The sequence below is a fragment of the Diplotaxodon limnothrissa genome, linkage group LG18 (genome assembly GCF_057381915.1).
Source record: "Diplotaxodon limnothrissa isolate DT_005_m linkage group LG18, D_limnothrissa_male_GT1.1, whole genome shotgun sequence".
NCBI lineage: Eukaryota > Metazoa > Chordata > Actinopteri > Cichliformes > Cichlidae > Diplotaxodon > Diplotaxodon limnothrissa.
Genome location: NC_140613.1, coordinates 27591468 through 27610189, shown reverse-complemented (window position 1 = coordinate 27610189; position 18722 = coordinate 27591468). Strand labels below are relative to the sequence as shown.

Sequence of the window (18722 nt, the reverse complement as noted above, 5' to 3'; positions counted from 1 at the left end):
AGTTTTGGCTGGCCATCTTTTCCAGGGCATCCGACCTGTTGTTGAGCAGCATGGAGAGAGAGGAGAGCTGCGGGAGGACTGCTGTGGATTCTGCGTCATCAACCCTTCATCACTGTTTGATACAGTGATGATCCCATTACAATTCAACCAGTGAGACAATCAAAAAGAATCAAACATCCTTCTAAAAGACTTGATTATCCTGATTCAGGAAACCTTCCAGTGACTGTTGTAAAATCACTTTTCCAGGGTTTGAACACAGCCTTTTCAGAATCCCTTAATTGCAAAGACAGACAGTATTGGCTACACATGCAACGAGACCTGCGTGGGATTTAGCTGGGGAGGGTGTAACCCAGTAGAGAAAACTTCTTTTTTTTAAATTTTATTTTCTCCCTTTTATTTGTATCAATGCATTTGCACTCTTTTACTTTGAGAAATATTTATTTTGAAAAGAGGAAGTGTAATCCTCTCTCCAATTTTATATGTTCAGAAGCAAAATTAGGCCTGCCTTCCAAGCGGTGGACCACCATCACGTATTAGCTAGTTCTTTTGCACTTTGATAAGTAAACAAGACAGCTACAGACGGTTGTCTTAGTGAGTTTAAATGAAGAAAAAGTGTTGTAAACAAGTGCTTGCACTGTCTGTAAGCTAAGATAAGATCAGATAAGATAACCTTTATTAGTCCCACACATGGGAAATTTGTTTTGTCACAGCAGGAAGTGGACAGTGCAAAAATTATAAAGCAAAAATTAGAATACAATAAGAATAGATACAGTACACAACTGTACAGAATAGAATAAAATAAAACAAAATACTATATACAGTAGAATAAAATAGAATAAAATATACAATAGGATAAAAATAGAATACAAATGCTGTATACAACTGAGTAAAAATACAATGATGCCAGCAAAAAGTATTGCACTTAGTGTTATTGCACATGTGTGGATGTGTGTGTTTGATCAGTTGGAGTCTTTGTTGTACAGTCTTACAGCAGTGGGGAGGAAAGACCTGCGAAATCTCTCCGTCCCACACCGTGGGTGCCACAGCCTGCCACTGAAGGAGCTGCTCAGTGCTGTCAGAGTCTCCTGCATGGGGTGGGAGATGTTGTCCAACAGGGATGACAGCTTAGCCACCATTTTCCTGTCACTCACCACCTCCACTGGGTCCAGAGAGCATCCCAGAACAGAGCTGGCCCTTCTGATCAGCCTGTTCAGTCTCTTCCTGTCCCCGGCAGAGATGCTGCCACCCCAGCAGACCACACCATAAAAGATGGCTGAGGCCACCACAGAGTCATAGAAGGTCTTCAGGAGTGGGCCCTCCACTCCAAACGACCTGAGTCTCCACAGCAGGTACAGCCTGCTCTGCCCTTTCCTGTAGAGGGCGTCTGAATTATAAGTCCAGTCCAGTTTGTTGTTCAGATGAACTCCAAGGTACCTGTAGCTGTCCACAGCCTCAATGTCCATACCTTGGATTTTCAGTGGTTGCAGTGGAGGATGTTTGTGCCTGCGGAAGTCTACCACCAGCTCCTTGGTTTTACTAGTGTTGATCTGGAGGTAGTTCAGCTGGCACCAGTCCACAAAGTGTTGGGTCAGTCCTCTGTACTCCCTGTCGTCCCCATCAGTGATGAGGCCGACTATTGCATAGTCATCAGAGAACTTCTGCAGGAAGCACTGGGTGGAGTTGTGGGAGAAGTCTGCAGTGTAGATGGTGAAGAGGAACGGAGCCAGAACCCGCCCCCGTACTGCAGAGGACCCTGTCCGACACACAGCCCTGAGTCCTCACATACTGTGATCGGTCGGTGAGGTAGTCCAAAATCCAGGTAGTGAGGTGATGGTCCAATCCTGAGTTCTCCAGCTTGTCCTTCAGGACCGTGGGAAGAATGGTGTTGAAGACACTACAGAAATCAAAGAACATGATTCTCACAGTGCTCCCAGCGGTCTCCAAGTGAGCAAGGGAACGATGTAGGAGGTGAATGACGGCATCATCCGCTCCAATGCCAGGCTGGTAGGCAAACTGAAGTGGGTCCAATGATGAGCTTATTAGGCGCCGAAGCTGAGCCAGGACCAGTTGCTCCAGGGTCTTCATCAGGTGGGATGTCAGAGCCACCGGCCTGTAGCTTAATTTGAAAACTTTAATGTTAAGCTGATGGGAGCACGAGCTAGAGAGGCCACGTGGCTGTGTCCCTTGCCTTGTTCATGCTGATACCTCATCTTGGCTAGGTTTTTTTATTGTCTGCGTTGATAAAGCAACTGGAACTGATTCCTGAATTCTCTCCGAATGGAGATGGCGAACCTGTGCCCAAACAGCCTGAGCCCTTGTTGAAGAATGTCATTATTCTCTCTTGAAAAAACCAAAGTGGTAACAACTCAAATCACCAAACCAAAACAAAAAAAGGAACTGAAATTAAAAGAAATCTTGACTTGACGAATGACCAAAAAGGACAAACTGAAATATTGAGCTCAATGGGACTGTGTTTCTTTGGTTTGTTTTTGTTAAGCCGGCTTATTATTAGTGTTATTGTGGATTTTGTAAAATGTGTCTTATTTTATTTTCACTGTTTCACAAAATAATAACTGTTGTTGCTCATTTCCTGCCTCCAGCCACTGTATTTAGCATTAGGTCTATACTTTTGGGTTGTCCTAGACTACTTAATATGTGTCAGGGATTACATGGACTTTAGCACTTATTTAATATACTGCCTCCATCAAGAACAAACACTGTCTACAGGGAGATGTGTAGTCAGTGACTGCCTGCAGACTGTCCTCACACTTCCCCTGCTCAGGTATAAAACTGGGTGGGAAAACCCTGACATTTATCCAACACACCAGTGAATACTTCAGGTATCAGCTGTTGGGAATAAATAATTTTTCAGTGCCTCAATAATGCTATGCTTTTTATTAATAATAAGTGTTATAAAGTTATATAGACCATATTTCCTTGTGTAGTAGATCGCTGCAGACTCTCGCTTACGCTCGCCTGGGAAAAATGTAGGTAAGAGGGGACCATCTCTAGTGGAAAGTTACTGAGACACTGTTGTTTAGATTAGAATGAGGGAATAATAAAACTCCGTAATAAAACTGTAATAAAACTGTCAGGGGCACACCACCATTTTGAGATCTGCAGCAACGTGCCTTGCAGGACGCATCTCCCTTCTAGAAGTAATGTGAAAGAGAAATAAAGTGTTAAATGGTCTACTGAGCAGTGTTTTGTCTTCCATCGGATGCCTCTGAGGAATCAAAAGAACTCGGTGAAGTGTTGATATTAACACAGGAGAGACTTCTCTGCAGGGTCGGCTGAAGCTGCAGATTGTGAGCTAACTGATTCTAACATATAGAGAAAGAAAAGTGGAGGAAAGACAGAAAAAGCAGACTGAACCAGGGGGACAACATCTTATACAAAAAGATGTTATATGTAATTCTGTCTCGTTATTACATCTAGTTGTTATTGTTTTTACCTCAAATGTGGTTTAACCCAAATAAACTAAAGTAGATCAACATTATGTGGTTTGTATTAGAAAACCACATGATGTTGATCTACTTTAGTTTGTTGATATAGATCTGCTTTGCTTTGTTGAAGCTGATAATATTTATGCATTGATGTTGACCTGTTTCACTTTGCTTGATCTGCTTTACGAGCAAATGAAGAAAAAAGAAGAAACAGAAAGAAAGTCTTGGTTTCCTGGATCTGAGTACAGTATGTGACGTCATGCTTCTTCTTTCCCCAGAAATGTGTCATTGTCTTCAGGCAGCGAGAGCACAGAGAGCCACAAGACACGGAGGAAGGACAGCAGAAGGTGAGACTTTATTATTATTGCTATTTACACAATTTTTAATATAATATAGCTGGTAGGAAACTTGGGAATTTACCTCAATTCATAAGAGCGTGTTACGCCAGCATAGTGAGTCATAGTTGGGTCCACTTGTCTTTTTTTTTTTGAGGGAGAAGATATAAACAGAGTGAATAAACCAAACCAAGTCTTTCTTTTTTGTATAAATAAGTGTAAAATGGACAAGTGACTAACCTAGTGAAGAATTAAGACTCATCTGAGAAAAGATGTTTCTTTGTGGTTGATTATGTGCCCACTTAGACGCCTTACAAGCACCCACCTTCTACAAGTAAGCATGTAAAAAGGGGAAGTATTAAACACAGGAAATTGCTCATTGTAAAGTGGTACAATGGCGTTCCTGTGTTTACTGTACGGTGGCTGAAGACTTTATGCTCATTATTGTGTATCTGTGTCTCTGTCTTTCTGTGTGTGTGTGTGTGTGTGTAAAACACTCAGGTCGGCCATGGCTGTGTTTCCGATCCGTCTTGTAATTTGGTCCACTTCGTTGGTTTTGTGGTTCCCTCAAAGTGGTAGGTGGATGATTAATCGCAATGCAAACATGTCCTCAGGGGAAAAAAACGCTTAAGAAGAATGGCTTTTGGCAATGTGAAAATCAAAATATTTTTGCAGGAAATACCAGGAGCTTTATTTCAACAATGATTTTACTTTAACCTTTTTTAATCTGGGTGGTGTCTGACTTTGTTTCCTGCTTCCTTTACACAGTAAGCTAATCAAAACTGGACTCCTCTAAAACCCAGTTTATAGAAAAAAAAATACAAAATTCTGATCAGTTAAGAATTTGTGCTGCAGATTAAACGTGTGTTTTCTTATAGCAGCGACTGAAAGCCATGGTTTGGATCTCTGTCAGGAGTTTTCAGACACGTATGAGGTGAAAATGAGAATAAGCTTTTGTATAAACACTTTTGTTTTCTAATGACCTCACAGACGCAGTGCATGGTATTTAAATAAACTGTAAACTGTAAATTTTTGTATTAGATGGTTAACATACAGAATTCAGCAGAGGAGATTTCACATAAACCGCTTTCAGAAATAAAGGAGACGTTTATCTGCCTCCTCGACTCAACAAATAAGCTCAACTGCTCCTGGTCATTCAACACCTTAGAGAAAGATACTCGGCTCTCTGTGTTTATCAGGTATTATGATTTTTTTAAAGGTTCATTTTAATGTGGAACAATGAACGCTAAACATTGTTTTAACTCTGTACTTCTCTCTTCCAGTGTCTGTAATGAGGAAACAGTAATTAAGTCTCTAAGCCGTACTTTTGCGGAAAGAGTTGGATCGATGTCCTTGACTGTCAGTGGGGAAATATCAGGCGTAGTTTTACATTTTAACATGTCCCTGCACAACTGGATATCTTACACCTACGTGTATGACATGGACACACTAGGTAATACTATACAAACAGTGTTGAGTAGTTATATGAACCCAATTCAAAAAAAGTTGGGATCGAAAGTTGTTGAGTAAAATGTATGTAAAAAAGGATGGAATGTTTGGAAAGCTCATAAACCCATATTTTATTCACAGCAGAGCACAGAAAACATCACATTTTTAAACAGATTTACTATTTCAGGAAAAATATTATCTGATTTTGAATTTGTTGCCTGCAACACATCTCAAACTTTGGAATGGGGAAACAAAAGGCTGGAAAAGTAAGGGATAATAAAAAGAAACAGCTGAAAGAACATTTTGTTACTGGCAACAGCTCAGTGACAGGATTGAGCTTCTTAAGAGAGGTAGTGTTTCCCAGAGGTTTAGATGGGCAGAGGTTCACCAATCTGCAAAAAACTTTGTTTACAAAGTTGTGGAACAATTTCAGAATGATGTTCCTCCCAGTGACTTTGAAACACCTCATAATATATGATACATAATATCATCAAAAATTCTGAGAATCGGCCGAAAATCAATATTCTCTCGGGTCTCTGCAGTGCATTAAAAGCAGGCATTAATTTTAAAATGGACTGAGGAAAAGTGGAAAACTGTTCTGACCTTACACAAATCAAGTCTTTTTAGAACACAAGCTAAGGCTTGAGGTTAGGTTTAGGTTGTGTTGTTGTCAGATACCTTACTGATCATGTGCTTGTATGTGTGTGTGTGACAGAGCATCTTCCTCCACCTGCTAACATCTCTGCATCGTTCAATAATGATAACCTGATTGTAAAATGGGACCTGCCTCGCACCAGAAACGCCGTTAATCCTAACTGTTTTGAAAATGAAGTGGAAATACGTGATCAGGTACAGTACGCTTCACCACAGGCTGTCATTATTCCAGATGCAACATTCTGTTTTTGTTTTTTTTGTACGTGTGGCAGGAATAGTGAACAAGACAAACTTCTTTTTAACCCTGTGAGGTCTAAGGCTCCATATGTATGGCTATTTTTTTTAAACAAAATAATAATAATGCTGCCCCTGCTTTGAAAAATGTTTCTGTCCTCATAAAAACGCAAAAACAGGGGGAAAAAACCAATGATTAGTGCTGTTAAGGGCATGCCAATGCAGCAGGTGTCAACTTAACCCAGACTGTACAGAAAACCTGCAAAGAATAACCACAATCTGATGCCAAAAAAGGAGATAAAGGTGCAGTCCTTGCAAGATAAAAACTGTGTTTTTATTGTAAGAAACTAAGCTTTAAAAATTGTAAAAGCTCAGTTTTCAGTTTCTTTGTAAAACAATTTAAAAAAGAGGGTTATGATAAGTCATACTTAGACCTCAGAGGGTTAATTGAAGTCCAAAGTCAGAGCAATCTTATCAGTCGGCCTTGTTAAAGTGAGATTAACCATTTTTTGATTAATCTCTTTAAAACAGGAAAAAACAACATCTTGGCTACCCAAACACCATACAAATCATACAGTGGCAAGTGTAGATCCTTCACACAGCTATAGCGTGAGAATGAGGACAAGAATATCATCGCATTGCTCAGGATCAGATCACTGGAGTGAATGGAGTCCCACTGTCACACCGTGTAAGTCCTCTATGTCTTCTTGTGCAGTGGTTGAAACAGTGGCTGATGATGCAGTGTTATAATTATCAACATGTCAGTTTAATGAACAGTGCTTTTGTGTTGTGTATCTGTAGCGATGGAACAGTCAGATTCTGTGCTCAAGCCTGTGGTGATAGTCTTCATTTGTCTCGGAGTACCCATGGGCCTGCTGGCTTTGGTGCTGTTTGTGCGCTATCAGAGGTATTGTGACTCCTCCTTTTGCTGGTTTGTTTTGTTTTAAGCTGTTTGTGTCTCTCTGATCCACTTTGTCATGATTTTTAAATGTGAAACTGGTTTTAAATGTGAAAGAACAAAGTTGAAAAGGAGAAGTGAGAGAATGGCATCTTTCTTCACACCACAGCATCCACCCTAAAGTTCTTCAACCTACAGGCAAAAATCCCCCGGTTTGACTTGTTAACTAACCAAATAAGGAGAATGCAAAAGGAGATACAAGATAAAACACTTCCTCCCTTGCATCTGTTTTTTCCCCCCTTTTAAAACTAAAAGCGTGTCAAGGATCGTTTTGTGTATACTTGTGTGTTTTAGGGTGACTAAGGTCCTTTTTCCTCCGATTCCTCGCCCCCCAGCAAAGTACAAATATTTCCTGGAAAAAAGCGATGCATTTAATGTGAGTACATTGTAGACTGTGAATACACAAGCTCACATTTCTAACACTTTTCGAACCACAAAGATGTGTGTATACAAAATTTAAAAGCTTTGTTTCCTGTTTTGTGTTGCCAGTTTTTCTATTCTACCCCATCGGCTAAGCCTGAAGAAGTGATCACTGAGGTTGAAGACACTGGGAAAAACCCTGGGAAGTAATACAGGATGCACAGGTTGAAGAAGAACAACAACAATGAGGACTTTCATTATATCTAAATGTATAGCCTGTCTGGTTTTTCTTATATGATATTTCATTTCAGGAGGCGTATACAGGTGTTAAATACATGCAAAGGTTGTGTTTATGCGTTTCTATGTATAGCCTTGTAATCTAGCCTTTCAGATCTATATATACCTTTTATACCTTTTGATACATATAAAGAGTGCATACCAATGTAACAACAGCACAAAGGTTAACTTTGTATGTCTTTTTTTAATATGTGAAATAAGGTTGGGGGATGAATATTCATTAGCTGTTTTGAATCTCATTCACACAGCCTCATTCGTCTTAAGCCTTCTTTTTAGACGAGTGGTGAATTTGGAGTAGTTTAGCCTCTTAAGTGCATCCCAAGAAAAGCAAATATGGTATATTTAGAGAACTATTAAAAGTGCAAATTAAAATAAAAAGAAGATGAGGACTAAAGGGGACACAAGAACATGGGTCAGCCATGGGAGTCAAGCCAGCCTTGATAAAATGTGAGGATTTTAAACAAAATGTGAATAAAGCCAAGTTAACCTCAAAGAAGAAGTTTGAATTTCTGAACAGGAGATACCTGTTTTCGTATCAGAGATTTACATGCTTAAAACTACAGTTGTGTATGTGAAGCTGTTATACTTACCTTAGCGCACCGTAACAGTAACAAAACATTCAATTTTCTCCTAAAAGTAAACAAATGTTGAACCGTTGCAGGCTGAGAAACACAACAGCAGTCTATTGTGTGGTTTTTGCACTTTGGTTATTGTAAAGATTGAAAACAAGATATAGACTGTGATCAACCTGATGACGCTTAGAGGTGCTAAGATGGATTTTCACCACACTTTAAGTTTATCTATCAATGTGTGATCATGGGAAATTGTAGCTCTGTAGAGGCAACCACTACAATGATGGAACTTCTGTGTTGGTATTTTTTGTGAATAGATTTTGTCTAGTGATAGCATGCCAGATAGTTTTGGCTAGTATGTGATCAAAACGAAAGCCAAATTCAAACTTGTACACAACATAGTCAGTGTATCGCTGAGTATTTGAGCATTAACACGTACCGTATTTTTTGGACTATAAGGCACACTTAAAATCCTTTAATTTTCTCAAAAATGGACAGTGCACCTTATAATCCAGTGTGTCTTATGTATTGTGTTATGTATTATGTATTGTATGTATTATGACCTCTAGCCAGTTTTATGTGGTACACGGCACTCATTAATCTGTCAAAAAATGTTTTAGTATGACATTGGTAAGCTACAAAGCCACAGATCTTGATGGATTGTTGGATCATTACGGCTACCGTAGTCAGGAGCCTCGCGGGGTATAACAGACCAAACTTCAGTCAGGAGAACAACTGAGATAATCCATCCACAATATGAGGTTTGCATTAATATACTGCAACAACATGGGAATCCGTTCTTTAAGTCTGACGTCACTAGTCGTATCTGGGCTCAAACTCCGCTGCAGGTCCCTAAGTCAAACGATCACTGTGGCATCACTGAGAGTTGAATGATCAGCGTTCTGCTCTACCAAGTGTAACAATTGAGTTTAACATCCAGGCATCCATGAAAACGGAATTTATGACATTTAACGGAGTTAGAAGTTAGCAGGAAGTTAGCTCGCTTCCATCTAAATACAATATAGCATGTCCTGACAGGGATTTTGGAAACAAATTCAAACGTACAGCTTTCTTATCACTTCCAACATAAATGAAGACAGAAAACTACACAGCAGTGACGTTTGTAGGGTAACTGAAGTTTGGCTAGCTGGTATATAATGATGTGCTACGTGACCGCTAGCGACACAGCTATGTGAGCATAATATAAACACACTAACTTTTTTCCACTTGATAAAAGTTAACGTGAGGATTCTCGGTGGTCGGGACCAAATGTAATCGCATGGCAGAATGCTGTAAACGGACCAAACTTCAGCCAGGAGAACAACTGAGATAATCCATCCACAATACGAGGTTAGTCATTCATATACTGCTGCATGGGCTGGGCTGTAGTTACATCGTAAGGTTTTAAAAACTGAGCTTAAATAAATGATTAGCGGTAATAAAGCCGAGGGAGGTCAACAGTGATCACTGACTGTTTTTAGGAGCTTTTTGAGATTAAATAGAAGAAAATACATAACATTAAACATGTTAACAACACAAAAGCCATATTAAACGCAGACTACTTTAGGCCCGGAAGCAGGATTCGTCATGTCATCACTTAAAGACCGGATAGAGCAGCTGCAAGAGAATTCAACATTATTGAATCAGTGGTACAGACTTGGAGGAAGCACGAAGAATGAGTCGAGTCAGGTTTGACTTATCTGACTGTTTTGTTTCACTTAATGCGTCTTATAATCCGGTGCCCCTTATGGTCCGAAAAATACGCTAAACTATTGCCAGGGGCTAAGGTGAGGCAGCTCTACATTCTGGTGTAGCAGTGCAGCGTGGGAAAATGAGTCACTTAGAAATAAGTCACAAAACCTTTCTACTGTGAACTGTGAGCACCAGTAAATGTGTTTTCTTCATGTGCTTTTTTCTGGTCTTTACTGGTCATGGTGGATTTACATCATTGTAAAGTATATAGGAAAATGTTATATTAGCCGCCATGGCTGCTGTCCAATTCATAGACATTATAAAGATTTTATAAAGCTGGAATTAGGAAAACAAAACTGTAACTAAAGAATATCATCAGCTTTTTAATTTAGAAATTTTAAATTCTGGACTCCTTCTAGAAGGAAGTCCTGCTGCTCAGCAGCCATGAACCTATTACAAGTATAAGTATTACACAATGTATTACTGATTACTTTTCCACCATGTAGCATAAATACTGATTGGAGATGTTAATTCTTTACATAACTTTTCTAATCTGTAAAATGACCTTAAATCCACCTTTACATAATTACCAGCTAACAACAGAAAGGCTACAGTTCCACACACCGGCCTAAAGAGATTTCATGGCGATCACCATAGCGATTCTGCTTTAGAAACATGAGCAGGCAGAAATAAAGGCTGCAAGACTGACTGCTTACATCTGCCTTTATTACATGTTGAAGATCAACCTTTCGCTACTGGGCTTTGAATAGTATTAAGCAGCAATTTTTTTAATTAAAAGATATTTTCAACAAGATATAATCAGATAACTAAGAGCAACTCATCGTGTACAGATCTCCTGTCTTAATGTGGGACATTACACGTAAGCTTTACATTTATCGTTGGAAACTGAAATTGGCCGGGCCGCGCTATGAATTCTGGGATATGGTGGGCCACAAAGGACACACCCGACCGATCCTTCAAATTCGGGGAAATGAAGGACGCATTTGAAGTAGTCGACGGATTGGGACAGCCTTCGTCACCTGGCTGTGACGTAATCGGCCATCAAATGCAGCCTCCGAAGGATGCAGCCTACATTTGGGACACAGCTCTTGTGTCCTCTTTCTTTCAGCTTTTGTCATCCCTCAGATTACATTTATTACACATTAACCTTACTTTTCTCCCTTAAAGACACAACAACTGTATCTTTAGCTAGCAAAAACACTGCTTGCTAATCTGTACAGGAACCATTTGAGTGGATGCTAATATTTTTTGAGCTGTTTGGAATTACTTGTCATACTTACATGTTTTTTTTAATTACCTCATTTATGCTTGCCCCTCCTCTGTTACACTTTTTTTACGTGTTTATGTTACTCAGCTTTTGCAGCATGAATGTCTGACAGGAACAAGAAAGTGTGCAGGCTTGTCCACAGCATCAGTGGGGAAAAACCACTGGCAGAACAGCTGTATTAGCTTTAAAGCATCTTGTTTTAAACTGCCCTTAATGAATGAAGGTGTTGGCAAGAGTTGCAGCTGATTCGCGCAGGACGAGAAGCTCTGTTTGTTTTATTATCCATCTTCTACCTGTCCATAAGAAAAGAAATTTGCACATTTCCACCCAGAATTTACTGTTTGTATACATTTCACAGTCACAGAATTCTATACAAAACTCCTATAATTGATCTGAGATAGTTTTTAAATATATTAACATTTAATTAGTAGCATAAGTTTAACAGATTTCATACCATAAAGTCATTTTCAGACCTGCTATCACATGTTGTCAGTTATTGAGATCTGTGAAAATGAAAAAAAATAAATGAACAATTAAAGTCGTTGCGCCAGAAAGTTTGGTGCTCACAATAGATTTCACGGTCTACCTTTCCTGCTCTGCTGCGTTTGCTACGTCGTTACAATGAGCGAGCATAAACCGATAAACCAGAAATCAAACAGTTCACTGTACACGACTTTCTCAACGAGACAGAATGCAAACAAACGTCAACAATCTTGATCCAAATACAGCACTTGTCAAAACTTCTACAACATAAAACATTACATTAAGCCTGACACCATTTGGACAGAAATCATTGATGTATGCACCCAAAAAGGCACAAACATCGATGAACGTAGGTCTGATGAAAAAGACACTGCATAAAATTAAAAAAACAAAAACAAAAGAAAACTCAAAAAACCAGCAACAAAAAAGTGCTCCCACTCATGGCGTGTGTTAAAACATTTAAATATCTTTCAGTAGCAGTTTGCGGGCTACTGAAAATATGTCTTAAACCATGACTAAATCAACACAAAAACTGAAAATAAATACACAAAGAAATTGAGAAACAGGGGCAGACGAGATGAGCGAGGCGCTGTGGTTTCTGTCGGTTTGATCGTCTGAGAGATTAAGAGCACGATGGCCTCAGTACACAGAGCTGCTGCTGCTGTTGTTCATTTCCATGTAAAGAAACTCTGTGGTGGAGATCAGTGAGACTGTGTTAGAGGTGACTAAATAGATTATGAGTCAACATAGACATTTTAAATGAGTTTACGGGTGTGCTTTTGCCTCCGTGGGTGAATGGGCCCTGTGTGTAAGCAGGGAAAAATATGCGCATGTGTGTATTTGTGTGTCATACCTTCGCCCAAGCTGTTTCGTACTCGTGTTTTGTCCAGGGGATCTGTGAGCGGGGCTATTCCAACTACAGCAGTCCTCCTGTAGCCTTCTATTAGTGCCTCCAGAGTCCTAAATGTTGGTGATCTGGCTGTTGAATCCTGCTAATCAAAGAAACAATCCCACATACACAAAACTATAAATGCCCGCCTTATGTTGTGTTTGTGTGTGTGTGATCTATATCTGTGTGTACCCCCACCTGAAGGCACCAGCCATCGGCAGAGCGTAGGAGCCTGTAGGTGTGAACAAACGGTGCTTTCCTGTAAAAAACAACAACACAAAAAACGACAATTCTTAAGTCCGAATGACTTTCTTTAAAATCTGGTGTATCTGAAAGTGCATATCTGAAAGAGACACAAAATGTGGTTTGGGGTGGAGGATGATTCAGTGATTTCAGATGTGTGTTTCACAACCTGAAACGAGTTGCCAGAGCAAATCTGATTGATGTGTATAGTCATATTTTCCTTTTTTTGTTGCTTATCGTATTATCACCCTGCAAAACAAAGGTTGCAGTCTGAATTATTGTGTCACGGCATGTGGCAAATATATTTTTAATAGAGGGCGTTGTTAAAGGCTTATTGTATTGTGCACTTCTGACACGTAACGCCCTCCACATGTACTCAGCTTTTGTTACATTTCTACATACGCAGTATGGGACACCAGCCACACTGCAGAGAACAGCCCAGTCTGGACTACATTTATGCTGGCTGCCTGTATAAGAGAGCTACCAGCATTACTAAGGACTCAATGTCACGGCCTGTGACCCGGCATTTTGAATTCACTTTTTATTTTTTGATTTGTTATATGATATTGAATATATGCTTAGTTCTGGTGTTGCCATTATTAGTTAGGATTTAGTTGAGTTTTATTCTAGTTTAGGTTCCCATCTATGTCCCCTTCTGTGAGTCTGTTCTTGTCTTCTGTGCTAGTTGTCATGTCTACGTCTCTCAGTGTTTCCTGTTTTATTTTGAAAGTCTTGTTTCTATGTTTACTGTGTTTAATGTACCTTACCCTGTTGTGTCATGATGTTCAATTGTGTCAGCTGTTTTCCCCATATGTTTCCACTTCCCCTAATCACCTCTGTGTGTATTTGGTCTTTGTGTTTTCTTTTAGTCATCGTCGGGTCATCTGTATTCCTTCATCATGTATTCTGCTCAGGTCGTGTTCAGGTTTCATGTTCTTGTACATCATATTTTCTCGCACGTCCCTGTTTAATGCTCGTGTCAGTTATCATCAGTGTTGGTCAAGTTACTTGAAAAAAGTAATCAGTAATTGATTACTTCCCCCAAAAAGTAATCCCGTACTTTACTGATTACTTATTTTCAAAAGTAATTAATTACTTAGTTACTTTTTAAAAACACAATTTACAACCTGAATAGGTGATAAAGCAATAGATCTTTCAGCCCAATTCTACTTTTTCTACATAATCCATCATACAAAATGTAATCAAATGGAAAAGTCTCTTTTTAAAACTTGTTTTATTAGTTTTAGTCTTTTAACTTTATGCATCAAGCAAAAATGTAATTATATGCAACATTCTCTGACTGGAAGAAATTTGTTTAAATATTTAAACCTATTTTCTGCACATTCCAGCACATAAAATTAAATATTTTTTGTGTTTACACTGACTCTTTCAAATAGATGCAAGTAAAACACAGCAGAAAATAAATAAAGTCAAAGACTAGCGGTCCTTTTGCTCTATTTTCACCTGTAAAGCAGGAGTGGGGTAGGTGGAGGTTTACCCTGGTGTAGGTGTGCCGCGGCGGTCAGTGGAAGAATCCGCGAGTTTCTCTGTGAATTTCCCATTACGTGGTAGCGCACTCAGTGCTTGCTTGGAAGTTTAGGGGTTTTTTCGCTGTAAAAAGAAGTTTTCTTCCCACGCACAACAGACACTAATGTTTTTGTCACTTTTTATGGAATCAAACTCAAAGTAAGGTCAGTACTTCCACGCTTTAAACGCTGCATGCTCATACTCTCTCCCGCACTCGATATGTCATCCATTGTTGATCTGCACGCAGCTGTTGCCATGAATGTCGCACTTGCTTACGTCACTGTCGTGAGACATTCTCGCAAAAAAATCACGGTTTTAGTAACGCAGTAACGCAGCGTTCCTACGGGAAAGTAACGGTAATCTAATTACCGTTTTTGCAATAGCAATCCCTTACTTTACTCGTTACTTGAAAAAAGTAATCGGATTACAGTAACACGTTACAAGTAACGCGTTACTGCCCATCTCTGGTTATCATAGTTATCACAGATTGGTCATAGTTCAGTTTTTCCAGTTTGGGTTTTACTTTAGTTTTTGCCCTGCTCGCCTCTGATTTGTTTTGTTCTTCGTGTTTAATCAGTCTGGCTCATTTTTTTTTTAAAGACACAGTTCTGTCTCCTTCCCTGTCTGCACTTGGGTCCACTTCATCATCACACCGCTGTGCCCTGCCGTGACACTCAGTGTCTCAGATTTGGCAAAAGATTGCTGTATTTTTGTTTGTTTGTTTGTTTGTTTGTGGGGGTTTTTTGTTTTTTTAAAAGGCTCTAACAAAACTGCAATTTGTATCCCACCCCGAACGCAACAATGTGGATGCTTTTCTGATTTAACAAAGATCGCTTCAGGTTCTGCGTAACTGAGATGACATTGTGAAAATTTTAGTCCAATAAGAACTCAACCACAGCCAAGTATAAGAGTAAAATACTGCTTAAACATTGGTGCAACAGCGATATCGATCTGTGTAAAATATCAGTATATTAATCAGAGGGGCCAATTTTAGCTTGTGGGTAAAGTTTTAAAGCAGGAAGTACTTTTTTATTTATTTATATTATTTTACTTATGTTTTCATACAGGGCTTATAATGTATTTTTAAATGGGGGCAGAAGTTCTTTCACCTAAGTATAACTTAAATACTTCCTGTCATAATTTTCAAGTACTACATAATAGCAGTTATAACTTCACTGGAGATTATGAAATTTTTCATTTCATTACACAGTGGGACTTAAGTCGTGGTTATAATCAAGATAAGATTAAATAAATAAATTGATTTAATAATATTTTTTTATTATCAATAATCCAGGTACTTTTATTTATCCAGGTAATTTTATTTATGCTACATTTAGCATAAAATAAAATAACATAAAATATTAGAAATGTTCTATTTAAATGCAACATTTATCAAATGACGTAGTGTCACAAAATGTCGAGTGTAACAAGCATCGTTTTAACAGTTTTAGAAAAATGGTCAATTATTTCCTACTTACCTAGTGGGGCTGCAGGCTGCATCCTAACTATTCTAAATAAGCATTATTTTTGGTGTACTCTATTCTGCGTAGTGTTCTGTTGTTTAGTAGGAAATTACTATTTCTAATTTTTAATATACAGCATGGAAAAATATGAAATTTTAAAAGACTGAAGACGAGGGAGGACACAACCTTTCAGTCTGTGACTCCAAGGACCTCTAGAACAGTTCATTATTCCAGGTCAGTTAAGCTGACTCAGTGGAGCTTTCTAAAAAACAGTTAAAAACTTTTTTGTTTAATCGGGACTCCTGTTGATGTTCTTTTATTGTGTATGTTTTTCTTTTCTTCTGTTTTAACCTAGTTCTCTATTGATATTGATTGTGTTTTCATTGTTGTGCAGCGCTCTGTGACTCTCATGTCTGTGAAAAGCACACTACAAATAAGCTTTACTTACCTTGTTACACTCTCTATAAGCTTTCCTTACCTTTAAACACATATCACTGAAATGCATAACAACCAGCAGCCCAAAAACCCAGTGTAAGAAACGGGGATTAAGATACTCGATAATAGACCCCACACCCCCTAAAAATACTGAGTCATTACAACAACTGAGAAAACGACAACTGAGCATTTCTCCTTTAATCTAAAATATCAGAACCAGACTCCGAGATTGTAGATTTATATTGCTTCATTTTGTTTTTCACAGAGCATTTGCACATTTCAGTCTAGTTGTGTGAAAATGTGTCCCAGTTGTGGGACTACGGCTTTTCTGTGTGCACGCTTGTCTACACGCACTCCCAGTGTCTGTGTGAGTTTTTTCTGGTTTCTTTTTTTCTTGTAAACCAATCCAACAGTAATCATTAATTATAATAAGTAAAGCATCATTTGTGTAGTTTTTATTTTAAAATACCAAGAAGGTATTTGTTACAGCGTAATTAGTATCTCCTCAGTTGTTACTCCCTTGTATCTGCAGTGTGAAATACAAAGTTAATATCACAGCACTCTGTATATGTACTCATAAATACATACATAATTAAATCAAAAATATCCTAGTAAACTCATAAGTTTGCACAACTACAAGAAAACTGGCACTTTGGGTCACACTTGTACCGCTCCTCCGGCAGCTCACCTCACACACAGACAGTAGGCCCCCCGCACTGTGCTGCTGTCTCTCAGTAGAAAGCTGCCATCATACCCGAATCTCTCCAGCAGCCGCTCTGTGTCCTGACTTCCAATACTCCCATAGTAAATTGACTGTACCAGCCTCCCCTCAGTCTCCATGTTGGCTCAGTGGCAGAAACCCATCTGAGCCTTTTTTGCCAAAGTGCAGCAGACACCAGCAGCAGAGGAGTGTGTGAAAGGCTATGAGGCAGGAAAAGCCTTTCTGGTTTTCACACTTTTGTGTCATGCAGCTGCACTTCGCACGTTCTTGCACTTTTTTTAACCCGAATCATGCCTTTTATCTGTTGAAAAGCGAAAGTTTGTTTTCTCCTTTGCTGTTCGGCCCCTTTCGAATTGTTGTTCTTGTTCTGCAAGTCACAAAAGAGAGAAACAGAGGAAAATACTAATCAGCCGTGTTCCACCGCTTTAGGAGTATTTCTAATGCTACTGTATATACAAATGAAATGAACTGACACACATGTGTGCATGTGCATGAGCCACAACTGGGACTGAAAGAAAAAACATTTAAGCAGACAGTTTATATATGTCTGAAAATATATAAACCACACACATAACCCACACACGTATGCATACAGAGATTCAAACTCAAAATCTCAATCACAGGTGTGGTTTGGCACTACCATGTTTATTTGTGGAAAAAAACTTAAAAATGGAGCTGAAGTGAAGAAACGCTTCGAAGAAATGTTCCTATTCACATTAAACAGCAGCATGAAGGAGCATCCTAGCTATACCGATTAGCACAAACAACAGCACAGCAACACAACTGTAATAGATCCAGTAACTCTATTAAGAGTAATGACCTTAACTTTTTCATGAAACGTGGTGTAAATCAGCTGTATATCACCACACGTTTTTTTGGACGTTTATCTTATAATAATCACGCATAGTTAATTATGTCAAAGAACAGAATGGGACTCACCAAGCACTTTAAATGTGTGAACCTGATTAGCTTCATTGGCCCCTTTTTCACTCCAGATTTGAGCATTTTCCTTGTTGGATTTTCCCGTTTTTATATTTAAAAAACTTATCGCCTGTATATACTCCCATGTTAGTTGCTTTTATTGTTTTAACGCTCCCCTTTAACGATAATAATCGAAACATCTATAAAGAAAAAAAAAAGCAGCAGCAAAAGGGATTTGTCGGGTTTACTGCATGTCATAACTGTCTCCACCAGGTGTCGCTGGTGTCGCACTAAGGAACAGCAGCCACCATTAAACCGCTGGAGAAGAAGTCAATTTCTTCGTTTATTTCCCCTCGCCTCACTGGGCGTGACTGCTTCTGGACTTCTTCTGGGCAAATAATGATTAACCGTAAAAATTTGACCCGTTGAATCGACTGTGTTGTTCCGCCTCAGACTGAAAAACATAAAGCAGCCACATAAAACTGTGCAACCCGCATTTCAGCTGCAGCATTCAGGTTTGCACCACATCACAGGGAGGAGGACCTTCACGTTTGAAGCCTGTGTGGGAACTGGAGGAGATGGTTTCAGTGGTTGATGTGGACCGGTGTTGTGCCAAAAACTGACTTCCGGTTCTTGGCAAGAAGTGGCTGCCCATATTTGAAGTGTCACAAATAACACGTTGGCATGTAATATGTGAAATATATGTCAAATGTGACCCTCGTGAATGCTATGAAGTCTCCTTGGGCCACAAACAA

The 18722-nt window shown here is 39.1% G+C and overlaps 2 protein-coding genes across 3 annotated transcripts; one reads left to right on the top strand and one right to left on the bottom strand.

Moving 5' to 3' along the window:
• The first annotated feature begins 4289 nt into the window (after nucleotides 1–4289).
• Nucleotides 4290–7729, top strand: LOC146613862 (interleukin-5 receptor subunit alpha-like). Its single transcript, XM_085378060.1, has 9 exons — nucleotides 4290–4356; nucleotides 4660–4715; nucleotides 4823–4980; nucleotides 5065–5234; nucleotides 5946–6079; nucleotides 6650–6806; nucleotides 6920–7025; nucleotides 7371–7452; nucleotides 7566–7729. Exons 1-9 carry the CDS (start codon nucleotides 4290–4292, stop codon nucleotides 7644–7646), a joined length of 1011 nt encoding a protein of 336 aa, XP_085234186.1. The 3' UTR covers nucleotides 7647–7729.
• Nucleotides 7730–12407: 4678 nt separating this feature from the next.
• Nucleotides 12408–17165, bottom strand: LOC146613861 (SH2 domain-containing protein 1A-like). 2 transcript variants are annotated; one of them, XM_085378985.1, is made up of 4 exons: nucleotides 17014–17165; nucleotides 12856–12916; nucleotides 12622–12760; nucleotides 12408–12457 (listed from the first exon to the last, which is right to left on the bottom strand). In XM_085378985.1, exons 1-4 carry the CDS (start codon nucleotides 17163–17165, stop codon nucleotides 12408–12410), a joined length of 402 nt encoding a protein of 133 aa, XP_085235111.1. The 2 variants fall into 2 exon arrangements, with proteins under 2 accessions (XP_085235111.1, XP_085235112.1); XM_085378986.1 differs by having other exon boundaries at nucleotides 12622–12757.
• Nucleotides 17166–18722: the final 1557 nt, after the last annotated feature.